The 13,295-nt window shown below is 36.0% G+C and overlaps 1 protein-coding gene across 3 annotated transcripts in view; it reads left to right on the plus strand.

Annotated features, from left to right (window-relative positions):
* The first annotated feature begins 1,150 nt into the window (after window positions 1–1,150).
* LOC149570903 (uncharacterized) overlaps window positions 1,151–13,295 on the plus strand; it is a 33,649-nt gene continuing 21,504 nt past the window's right edge. Inside the window, exons 1-4 of one of the 3 annotated variants that reach the window (XM_089812465.1) lie at window positions 1,151–1,288; window positions 1,371–1,486; window positions 2,009–2,170; window positions 2,276–2,413. In XM_089812465.1, coding sequence (XP_089668591.1) covers window positions 2,018–2,170; window positions 2,276–2,413 — 291 coding nt within the window. In that variant the 5' untranslated portion in view covers window positions 1,151–1,288; window positions 1,371–1,486; window positions 2,009–2,017. Of the gene's footprint in view, window positions 1,289–1,349; window positions 1,487–2,008; window positions 2,171–2,275; window positions 2,414–13,295 lie in introns of those variants that run through there. The other 2 variants (XM_089812463.1, XM_089812464.1) reach the window with 2 other exon arrangements.

Genomic DNA, 13,295 nt, shown 5'->3' on the forward strand with positions numbered 1-13,295 from the left:
TTGGGTTTAACTGTGAAGGAAACTCAGTAGTTAAGCGCGCTCAGGTTGGAGTAGTACTGGGATGGGTGACCTCCCGGGAAGTCCCGGTGCTTCACCCCTGTGAGCATCACCTAGATCCAATGAGTGCTAAGTGTTCCATTTATTCTCATGAGAGATGGATTCATGTTGAATCACTACTCATGAAACATGGGTCATCGAGTTTGACTCAAAATCACACAGTTAAATCCTGATATTCACATTACAATTTGACTAGCTGTGGAAATCATCTCCTACTTATCAATTGATGAGCTTAAGGGGCTGTCTAATGAATGGTTCATAAGACACAACACTTGGTGAAGGTTTTGCAAATGGGGTTGCAAGCTTTGGGTTTAACTATGGAGGAAACTCCGTAGTTAAGCGCGCTCAGGCTGGAGTAGTACTGGGATGGGTGACCTCCCGGGAAGTCCCGGTGCTTCACCTCTGTGAGCATCACCTAAATCCAATGAGTGCTAAGTGTTCCATTTATTCTCATGAGAGATGGATTCATGTTGAATCACTACTCATGAAACATGGGTCATCGAGTTTGACTCAAAATCACACAGTTAAATCCTGATCTTCACATCACAATTTGACTAGCTGTGGAAATCATCTCCTACTTATCAATTGATGAGCTTAAGGGGCTTTCTAATGAATGGTTCATAAGGCACAACACCTGGTGAAAGTTTTGCAAATGGGGTTGCAAGCTTTGGGTTTAACTGTGGAAGAAACTCCGTAGTTAAGCGCGCTCAGGCTGGAGTAGTACTGGGATGGGTGACCTCCCAAGAAGTCTCGGTGCTTCACCCCTGTGAGCATCACCTAGACCCAATGAGTGCTAAGTGTTCCATTTATTCTCATGAGAGATGGATTCATGTTGAATCACTACTCATGAAACGTGGGTCATCGAGTTTGACTTAAAATCACACAGTTAAATCTTGATATTCACATCACAATTTGACTAGCTGTGGAAATCATCTCCTACTTATCAAAGCATTTAATGTTCCATGTCTTAAAAGTCATACAACAAACAATAATTTTATACTTGACGTCCAAAAAAACATTAAATAATTGTCTTATTTATATCAGCTATAGTGATCCGGGAGAATGAAAATCCATCTGCTCCCAGATTTTAAACTCTGGTCCTTTTCTTCCTAGAATTTTATTTTATTTTAAATTACCTTTTTCAAATGCAAGATTCTCCCTTTTTCCCAATTATAAAATTCAATGACTGCTCTCTGATCGGATGACAAACGTCGGGATCCAAGCAACTAAGGTCAGTTGCTTCTGTAGGGTACTACATAATGGCTTGTGCTCTCAGAATTGCCACTTGAACTAACATTCGTACAATCATGCAGATGGAATTACATTGATCGAGGAATATAGTTTTCCATTCTCACAGAGCAAAAATAAAATGTCCTACTGTGGAAGTGAAGTAGTCTATAAAATATTCCTGTTTAGCTCTTTTGGATAGGTAAATTTTTTAAGTTTTTCAAATTATAGATGAGATTCAAGGGATCCAAGGAACGACTTCAACTACAATTATAGATGTAGGACAAAAGAACTTCTGATTACTAAAATTTTATGCAGTCGAGAACCAGATTTTGGGGTGTGTCGTAAGATTGAGATGTGCTGTGTACTCTCTCTCCCTTTGATCATTCATCGTAAAAGTTGCAATCCAAAAACTGAACCTCGTGATTTGCTACTCTTGTGTTAGAACTTTCTTCTTGTTGTTTTTCCCGCTTCAACGCTTATTGGCTTTATACAGTTGTTGCCCTGCAATAAGTCCACTATAAAGTTGCCATTTTAGGAGGTAGCATCATAGGTTTCAAAATGATTTAATGGTGCTTGTGGGCTTTGTGGGTGCCCTCATCTTGGGATTATTTTCCAAGAACACATGTTTTCTTCAAAGATTGCTGCAATTTATCCTTTTTAGGATTAACACCCTCCTCCTTGAGTTATATATTTGCCAAATAATTGTGGAAGGATGGCACAGGAAAAACTGATGGAAGAAGGCAAGGTACTTAAAGATGGGGAGATTGATGACAAGCAGATGACTACGCGGAAAGAAGAAGTCGGAGTACAAGATGGTGGTCAGTCTTTGCAGAAAACCAAGCGAGTGGCTACTTTGGATGTTTTCAGAGGCCTTACTATTGTGGTACTTGTACTAAAACTATAAGGTGTAATCCAAGATAAAGATTGAAGACACTGTATTTGATATGCATAATAATGAACTGAAAACATGGTGGTACATATTGTGCAGATAATGATTCTAGTGGACGATGCAGGAGATGCATTCGCGCGTATAACCCATGCTCCTTGGAATGGCTGCAATTTAGCAGATTTTGTCATGCCCTTTTTCCTCTTCATTGTGGGAGTTGCTATAGCCCTTGCTCTCAAGGTATATAAATATCTTTGCTTTGGTCCGTCTATATTCAACCGTAGGCTAGGAGTTTGCTTTTCGCTTTGATCCATCCAATTATATGCATAAATTGTAGACTTGAATTCTGTTTTGGTGGATTCTTCTGAATTCAAATTTCTTCTGCTTTGAAGTATTTGTGCCGGAAGTTGTGTAGATTTCCATAAATTTTATTCTGAAAATTAGAAGATGGCTTTAAATTCAGTGGCATATCTCCGGGTTAGGATTTGGTTATATATAACAACGTTTAAATGGGCGAAACATTTGAGGGTTTAATAGTTTTTTCAAGCAAGGGTACCTTGGAAAAGAGTCAGAACTACTGTAATTTATCTCCGTGGTTGCTGGTAAGGTAATCTAGGCAGCAATTGTCCGTTAAACAATGAAATTGCTAGCTACAGCTACAGTTGTTCACAATTCTGCATCCAACTTACGGATTTCTGAGAAAATTATAAACTAGGCAGAGGCCTGACCCTTAGAAATCCTTAGCTTTATATAGGGCGGCTGCTGTAGATTTGCAGCCCTTTCTTTCGGGCATTAGCTTAATTTTTCCTGTGTTAAGATAGTGGCTCCACTTTTGAGCATTCCAGATTCCAATTATTTCCGCATACTCTGTTTGAAATGTTTCATAGGGCTTTCAGGCTATTTATACGCTGATATGATTGTATTGTTCAGTATTATTACTCTCTCACTCGGCAAATATATTTTCTACATATTTTGTCGCTACAGAAAGGGTTTCTTGTGTTCTCTCTTCTCTTTATCATTCTTCGCTAAGTATCATTACTCTAAATCATTATTTTTTTTATCTAGATTAGTTGCATTGCTTTACTTATAAAATTGATTTGGAAATTTTCTCGTTGAGGTGCATTGTTTCCTTCCATTTAGTATCGAAGCTTGGCTGGCTTCTTAGAACCGTGAGAGGAGTAGAACTTATTTGAAATTTAAACCTAGTTATTTGGGAGTTATGCATAGGAGGATCTATTTTTAAAGTACGGAGCATTGACAAGCTCTAGTGGAGGATTCGAGATCAAAAGCTCTGTGGAACCAACTTTGAGTTTTGAGAGCTCAAGTTGACGGACCAACTTGTAGACAGAGGCAAAGTTTGCAATTTCTGGCTTTAAACCTACAACCATTACCAAATTGGAAAGTATTGGATAAAAAATAAAGATGCCTAGCTAGACTTTGTTTGTTAGATTCGATCCTTTTGAATGTTTTGGGAGAAGCCTTCACTGACCTCCTTTGGAAGAAACTGGGAAACCTAGACTAGACTGGAATCCGTTGTAAATAAGTTTTTTTCTAGGAACAAGTTGTATTACATATGGACGAGTGATATAGACTCTAAACAGATTCCATATTATCATAAGTTAGTTATAATCAATAGTTGTGAAGATGGATGAAGAAGATCAATTCATTACTCCGCTGTCTTTATTGTTAGAATGATGGGACAACCTTGTCATGGTGATCAGTGATACCATCTCCAAATGGAAACTTTAGGAGGCAGTGGGTGCCAAAATGAGTCAAGGTTGGAGTGTCCAACTAGGACTATAAAACCTTGCCAACTTTACTAAAGTGTATTAAGTTAGGTGTATAGGAAATTTAAGAACGTACAAGGAATCCCATGATGAAGAGATTGGTCAAGGCTACCAGAGTCATTGGAAAATGGAATCCAATTTTTCAGCTTAGTCTGGATTTGGAGACAAAATTGCTTTGACAAAGGATGTAGTAAAATGAAATACACAAAACATAACATGATGGGTTAACAGAAAAGATTACACAAATAACAGAATTGTTATTGAGTTGACAAAATAGCTTCATGAACTTGTTGCACAATACACATCAACCTTTTAATTTAAAATGAGTTCAGAGAGATCTCAATACTTTGGTCTACCATTCAGCTGTGCTCCTAGCTGACTGTCCTCAAATGATATCGGTCTTCTCTTTATATAGAGATGTAAAAATGATGCGTTGGCTGGAAATATACTATACCATCAGGGGCAAGTGTGATAAGGACCAGTGGCCCCAAAATTAAATGATTTGATTATTGGTCAGCCTTGAAGCTTTTGGGGCATCATCTCGTGTATGTGTAAGTTTACTGGCGTCATGCATAATGACCATCATTGATGCACATTGAACTAGGATTCTCCAAATTCTATTAGTCTATGCATGTCCCCACTTAGGACTCTTAATGGGGTAGGTAAAATTAAGAATTGGCACAAGGTTTCAAATGTGTAGCACATATTTCAAATAAGTTCTTTTTATGTAGTGATCAGTTCAAAATTGGTCAACTTGTCAAGAGGAAACATGAACATGGTGGTCAGGATCACATGAAATGGATTAGTACACATATGATGCTTTCTTGATCTTATGTTCTCAACTGCAATCAAACATATTCAAAAGCAGCGCTGCATAGCTTGCTAAGTATCCAATGATGGGAACACATAAGTGTGTCCCTGCCAACTTCAGTCCTCTTTGGGTTATGTTGGTTTGAGATAGGGACATGCCCTTGCCATTCCTTGCCACTCCTAGACACTCCCACATGTTCCATGATCTCCAAGTGCAAAAAATAGTCGAAAAGGAAAATAAAAAGCATTTTCAAAAGATTTAAACATTAAATAAAAACCTAAAAATATATTATATTCTTATTTAAAAAAAAAACATATTTTGTCACAAACTCATTCTTGTTTTCCCATTTTTATATTTTGGAAGAGTTATTGTATTTTTCAAGGTAGGACTGAAAATTGCAAGAGGGATGTATCTAGCTTGCAAAAAAGGACTTCTTTTGATCTCTTATAAATATTTTATGCATTCTTTTAGTTGTTCAATAAAGTCTTCTAAATTTTTTATGATTTTTTCAAGTTTTTATTGAAGTCCAACATAAAAAAAAAAAAAAAAAAAAAGGATTTTTCAAAATTTTAGGGAGTTTGTTTTGTTCTTAGATTGGTTTATACATACTATTGTTAAGCAAACACATACACTAAGGAGGGGGCAGGGATGTATTCATATATGCCGATTCCAATTTATCTCAACATTAATTATCATTGATAACTTTTCCGTTCATCACAACTAACTTCAAACTCAATTCATCATCAATAGTATTCATTAATATTTCTTTAACAATTGAGCAACTAATCAAATGATGAACATAAACACACATTTAATCAAAGGAACACTAAATTTATGTGGAAACCCGCCCATGATGAGAAAATTTGCTCGGATCAACTACTTAAATCTAGCCTCACAAAAATACTAAACTACTTACAATGTTTAGTAGCCACCAAACTATTGGAGACACCAAGCCCCAATTACATTTCCAGGCACCAATGGACTAGAGACACCAAGCTCCAATTATATTTGTTGGCACTGACCTACCAATGACACCACTAACCAATTATAGTCATAGGCACCAACTTACAAGGGATACTGATACCCTAATCTAAGATCTGAGCACCATGTCAGAATAAGAGACATTGAACTCAAATACATCAAGAAACAAAATATATGTTATGCAGATCTTTAAGGCTGAACCCAAAACATCTTCCTCTTTTAATCTGCTTTGAAACACTTTCCTACTATGCATGAGACCCTCAATTGTGTTCACACATTGAATGTAAACCCTAACATCTTCCGTAGGAATGACTCCGTTTGGGGTTCTCGATAAACAACCAGCCATATCATTTCAATTGATATATCTGGATACTTCTTTAATTCAGGATGGGGCTGAGATGTTACATCTACTAGAATAGGAGTGGCCATAGCTGAAAATGCAACAAAATAGCAAATCTCAGCAATAAATACCTCTTTCTGATTTACAAACCCTAGGACACAAGTCAATTACCTTTCTTCTCCTTAGTTTTTCGCTTTGAGTGATCAAAATGACTTGTTAGCTTTCCTATTATGCCAATTTCTCAATAAATGCACCTTGTTGCACTAAATATGCCGTAACTCCTTTTTGTGATTAATTTTTCATTGTACAGCTGTGACTTTACCAGATGTCCACAAATAGCCTGTTCACTACTCTTCTTTACTGGAAATCTTTGATCGATTAAATCTATTGTGCTTCCAATCTCTTTACTTTGAAAAGGGAAGAGGCAATTCCTGAACTATCGAACCAGAGAGCTACTGGTTACGGAACTGATGTTTGCACCAGAGCCGGATCCATTATCTTCCATCTTTCTCCATATCTTCTTCATTTCGGCCTTAACATCTTCCTTGTTGGCCTTCTTTGTTGGTTCAGTTGGCTTGATTACATCAGTTTTAGAGAATCTTGCAGTGTGTTGAACTTTATTGCAGTTATAACACCTGTTGGTTCTCTTGTCTTAATCTACACTGATTAGCCTTATGACCAAATGCATAACATGTATAACCATTAAAATAATCGTCTCTATTAGGTTTGCTCCATTAACTAGTGTTGTGACCATAACTATTGCAATTATAACATCTACTGAAGTAAGATCTATCTTTCTGAATCATACTATCTGTACAATTTAATGCTTTATGACCTAATTTATTACAATTAAAACAACGACCAGTAAAAGATACCGGTTTCTTACTTGTTTCTTGACTGGAGACTTACCTTTGTCATCTTTGCCAGTTTTGGTTTTAGATTCTTTTACCTGATGTGGTTCATTGTTTTCTTCAAGTTTACCGATGATATTTGAGCTATTAGTATTTCATCAAGCCTTTGTGAGCTTATTTTGAATTTGTCTTCTGTCTTCTTTGATTCTTCTAGATTTGATTTCTAACATACAACTTCTTGCATTCATCGGAGTTTTCTCTTGATTATATTATTCAGATGTTTCTTGGTCTTTTCATCTTCTTCACTCTTAGCTTTCAAATCAGTCATAGTATCATTTGCAAACTTGAGTTCATTGCTAATGTCTTTTTGTCTTAACTTGAACTTCTGGATCTGATCTTTTAATTTCTGAGTACAATCATCTGCCATTTGAAAATTTTCGGATAGTTCCTTGTTTTCATCTTTAATATTTTCAAGATCTTCAAATATCGACATGAGCTCCATTTGATCCATGGTAGATTTGGGGATAATGTGCAACCTTCTGGATCTCCTTGAGGGATTTGGCTCTGACACCAATTGTTGAGCATCCAGAATATTGAGAGGGGATGGGTGAATCAGTATTCCTGTGAAAAATATTAAAAACTTTTAAACAGCTATCCACATGACATAGTTAAACTTGCAGCAAGGAAATGAACAGAAGCCAAATAACACAACACAACACCGAATTTTATTGCAGAAACCCAAGATGGGGAAAACTTTGGACAGAGTTCACTCTCAAGTATTAAGTAACCAGTTACAGAATACATAGGGGGCTCATTGTTGGGGTGGCTTACTGTCGTGTGGGTCACTTCCCAAAATACAAAAACCAACTATTCCAGCGGAGAGGTGGCTTACTGCTGGAGTATAAGATACAAAATTGAACTGTTACAATTGCTTCTGCATATGCATGATTTCAGTTCATGCTGTAGTACAAAACCTTTCGGTACAATTGCAACACTATAGTGCTATAATACATAAATCAGTTCGCAAGATAATATACATCAACAGATTGCTATAACATTCACATGTCATCTATCATTGTTTTTCTCTTTTGTGTTGATGTTGCTCCTTATATATACCAGATCTGTATATCCATGTCGGCTTGAATCACTACACTATACAATGGAGATGTTGGCTAAGGTAAAAAAGATATCTCACGCTACACCAAATAGGACAGGACCAAAACTTCAGTACACAATTGTATAGACCAAAACTTGTACGGATAACATCGCAAGCAGTAACAGTGCTGATGGATCAAAGGATAGGATGGAAATAAGATGACCAGACCAGTCAATGATATCAATAACAAATATCGACACCAAGGCCATCCTATCTATGGGCAAAATCAACTTTTAAGAACTTAATTTGCTTTCCCCTTTGATTTATTTGTTTCCTTGATGCTTTTTTAGTGCTTTTCTTGCTTTGAAATGACCTTGCATTTGTCCATGCACATGCCACATAAAATTTCCCTCATTCTTGGCTGTTAATTTCCAATTTAAATAATTTCTTAGCATGATTTTTCCGCAGAAATGACCTAGATACATTTGTGTTCATGCCTACTGCCCATGCAAAGGTTTGGCTCTATTTTCATGGTTCTACATGCCATATGTATGACTGGATAAATGGTTCCAAATATTTAACTTTAACCACTCACCTTTGAGATCGATCTGACTTTTAGTTGGGTACTTTAAAAATTAGATTTGTTTTCTCCGAATTCCTACTCAAAATGCACAAACTATTTTGACAATCTGGAAGCACAAAATTATATAATCTGATAAAAAATAATGCCAATTGCCCTTCCAGGGTCACCACCCTCATATGTTACCTCAACTAGCTATCATTTTTATATTATTACTGCTGACTTGAGTTCCGCCCACATATTCTTGTTCCTTTCAAAAATTTGTATGATGTTAAAAAATTCATGTTTCAAGTCTGCCTAAAGAGGTTGTGGCCTCAAGAAGTTTGCTGCTGAAGTACTATTGTGGTGACTTGGTGAGTGCCAACGAGCACAATAGTGGCGACTGCAGCTCAAATAAACTTTTTGTGGAAGATGCAATATAATTCTAAATTGTCGTAGAAGTTAGATTGAAAATTTATTAGACCTTTTTGACTCATCCATTCATGCCAATTCATCAAAAAACCCACACACAATTTCAAAATCTTCTCAACAAGCTCTTATTTTATTTTTGGGTGGTGCAAGATTGTTTTCAAACCCAAATGCTCTTGTATCATATCTTTAGACATTAGATCATCTTTTATTGAAAAACCTAGAGATTGAAGAGAAAGAAATAATGCAGCTGGAGCCAAATATCAAAGAAGTTACACTGGAGACTGAACAAGAAGTTGGGCAAGCACTTATTGATGGAGTTGAAGTAGATGAGAGTTTAGATGAAGTAGAAGAAGAAAAGCCTCCTACTCCTCTGATCAAGAGGTTACTAGGAAAAGGAGGGTGTTTGAAAAGTACAATTATAGTCCATCAGATTTAAAAAATGCTTTTTCTCATTGAATACTAGGGATGACCCCATAAGAATGATGGAGAGATTATAATTTGTTGAAAGTAGTCTTGGAAGAGGGGGCATGGATGAAGAGATGGTTGCAGTAGAGAAGAACAAGACATGGGACTTGATGAAGCTTCCTAAGGAGAGAGAATCTGTTGGCTGCAGATGGATTTCATGAAAAAAATTCAGTTTTAAGGGCAAGATCAAAATATACAAGCAAGTTTGGTGGTGAAAAGTTATTCTCAAATTAAGGGAATAAAATTTGGCCATATGTTCTCTCTAGTTACAAAATTAACTTTATCAATTTATTATTTGTTGTTGCTGGATATAACCTTGAGATTGAGAAAATAGATAATAAGACGACATTTTTGCATGGAGAATTTGATAAGGAAATCTATATGAATTGGCTGAGCCATGTGCTAAGAAAGGCTTAGAAAAACCAGTTTGTAGATTGTAAAATTCTCTCTTTATTGTTTGAAGTAGTTGCCTACGATGTGCTATTAGAAGTTTGATACATATGCTAGAAGTGGGATTTGTTAGAGGAAAAATTGCTTATTGTGTTTATCTTAAGAAAGTTCAGAATTAGTTTATTGTTATTGTTTTATGTGTTGATGATGTGTGAATTGGTAATAATGGATTTGGTGAAGATGCTTAAATATCAATTTCACATAGGACATATGTTGAGATTGAGTATGAGCATAGTTGCCGGAAACTCCTCTCTCTCTCTCTCTCTCTCTCTCCCTGCTTGGGTGCGCGTATCCCTGTATCCAATTTGGAAACGTATCCGGTACTGCCTGGATACACAGAGAATATTGTACTATGGGATTTGATTTTTTTTAAAGATTTGATGTAAATCATCCCAAATTTAATTTTAAAAAAAAACTTTATTAAAGCAATTTATAAAAAAAATAGTATATACTGTAAACAAAATCAGCACCAAATGAGAAAGACAAGTAAAATGTTTTTCTATCGCAGCAACCCGGTTTTTGGGTTATAACTTATATTTTAATGCAAATCTACTATGTTTACATATTGTAAAGTGTTAAATTAACTTATAAATATTTATGTAGCATTTATGTGTCAATGTTGATTTTGGAGTAATGAAAATGTCCTATAATAACTTAGAAAACAGTGTTAAATATATGTATACGTGTTATTTATTAATGTCATGTCCGGCCATATCCATATTGGGGTCTTAAAAAGTGGCCGTATCGGTACCCAATACAGTATCCATATTTGTATCCGTATCCGTATCCATGCAACTTTGAGAATGAGTGATGTTCCTTACACTAGTGCTGTTAAAAGCCTAATGTATGTGATAGTCTTTACAAGACTATATATTGCTAAGTAGTAAGGAGTTCTAATTAAATTTATGTCAATGAAAACGTTCTTTAGATATCTTGATGGCAGTTCAGAGTGTTCAATTTAATACTCAAGAGGACTTAATTTGGGTAAGGACTAGGACACATTGGGTTTTGTTGATGCAAACTATGCTCTAGATATTGATAGCGAAATTTCCATTATAGGCAATGTATTTAATCTGTTTGGTGGTGCAACTAGTTGGATGATCAAGAAGCAAGTTGTCATTGCTCTTTAGACTATTAAAGTTGAATACAAGGCTACTACTCAAGCTTACAAGGAGGCAGTGTGATCTTGAAGAATGTGTTCAGATGTTGGCCTGAAACAAGACGAAATTTGGATTAACAATTATAGCCAGGGTGCAATCAATTTGGCCAAGCACCTTGCTGTTCACACATGCACAAAACACATATGATTTGTAGTATCCTTCAAGAGAAGGTATAAGACAAGCAGCTTTTGATGAAGTCGACACTTTGACAATGTTTCAAATTTTTTGGTGCTGTATTCAAGCATACATAAGTTTTATTGGTGTAGGGAAAGCTATGGATCTTTCAGGTCCTGCCTTGTAATCTCATGGGCATTGCAGTGACCTATGCAATGCTTAGAAGTGGGTGATTGTTGGGAAGGTGTTTTAAACTTTGCATAGCAATACTGATTAGGTATGATAAAATTCAAAATCATGAGGAAATATCAGGAGAAATATGGTTCAGAATAAGGAAATTTTTTAAAGACAAAATCATCTATTTTAATATAGTTGTTGTAATGAGCACACTGTCTGGACACATTTTAAAATAATTCTAAGTGGATGTTAGAACCAAAAGAATGTAACAACCCATAGACCCACTTTACAAGTTTCCATGTTGGTTAGTCCATGCTTTTGAATACCATTAGTATTTTCTAAGTAAGTTAGTTTGTGAAAGGTTTATTCATTAACAATCACAAAGCCATGAGTTAGCTTTGCAAGTTTGAACTTGAAGACAAGCACTGGATTCTTAAAGAGTTTTGAAGATTGCATTGCAAAGTTATGCTGTTGAATTGTCTCCTAAACTGAAGATTGAAGATCTTAGAGTTCATCTGTAGAAGTTTATTGCAATCTTTCTTTGTTGTTAATACATCAAGACTCTCTTATTGCTGGTTTTTTCCTCTCTGTGACTTTCTATGGTATCTCTTCTGCTTTATTTTTCATCTCTTCTTTATTCCTTTCGAAGTATCATTCTCTGCTAAGATTAGTTTTAGATCTGAACTACTTGTTCTGCTTTCTGTTGGTGTACAGTTTATTCTTTTTCTTTCTCCAATCAAGATTTCTGCTCTTTTTGCAATAGGTGAAGAATAACCGACTACCAACAGATGGGAAGCTTTCTATTTTCTACACTTCCCTCTGAATTCAAAGGTACAACTCCCTCTTATATGAGATATGCAATGAATTTTGTTGGATTCCTAAGTAACATGGGTATGCTCTTAACCTGAGAGCAGTAGAGGTAATATCTAGAACATATCTATAAAAGGTTCAGGCAGGAAAATTGGTCTGCAACTGAATTGAAGCCTCATTCACGACTATGAATGAGTTGAATTCCCAAATCTTCTTCTAACTACTCATGCAACTATGATTATTCCACATCCATGATCTGACTAATGTAATTGATTATCTTCTATGCATGCAAACAAGTTGTGAAAGGAAAAAACGAAAACACAACAACACTCTGATTACTATTAGCTTCAGATTCAAAGAAAGTCTCAGCTTTACTTTAAGTTCTAAACCATTAAATTCAATTCATATCCACTTACCATATGCAGAAATTAAAGACAACTAACTATTTGAACAACAAATAATAGTAAAAATTCTCGAGTCTTGCTAAGTTGTCTCAACAACAATGGCAGAATTGGACCCCAAAATTTGTCGATCCTTTCTATTAACTATCAAAATGTTTACATATAGGCCCCATTTCTTGGCCGTTACAAAAACTAAATGTTCGAGAAGATGGGGAGACACAAAAGAGAGCAACACTTGTCACATTACATTGAAAAAGGAGAGAGAGAATTCAAGAAGTGGAAATGTCTCGCCATCATTAGTCTTTTTGGTGCTTTTGAATTTTCCTTGTGAGCTTTCATCGCGGCTATAACGACAACAAGGTCCTCGGTATTTCAAATTTGCACGTTGTCGGTGCATATCATCTAGTAGTCGTGGTCTTCAGATATCTTCTCCACGGAGTTGACTCATGATTGCATCTTTTCTGAAGCCTTCTCTAGCATGCCATCCATGGTAGTCAGCTCATGTAATTCAGAGATCATGAGACTGGATGGGTTCATTGCTTCATCTACGAAATGTTGGAAATTTGTTCAGCACTCCCCTTGAGATTCGTGACAAGGGCTTTACTGCCTCTTGTGTACTATAAGTTGAGTAGTTGTATCGGGCATTGTTAGACCGATCTTTTGGTGCAACGACAACCCCACTCTAACA

This window comes from Cupressus sempervirens, chromosome 2 (assembly GCF_028749045.1).
Source record: "Cupressus sempervirens isolate cs-2001-9-10 chromosome 2, ASM2874904v1, whole genome shotgun sequence".
NCBI classification, from domain to species: domain Eukaryota; kingdom Viridiplantae; phylum Streptophyta; class Pinopsida; order Cupressales; family Cupressaceae; genus Cupressus; species Cupressus sempervirens.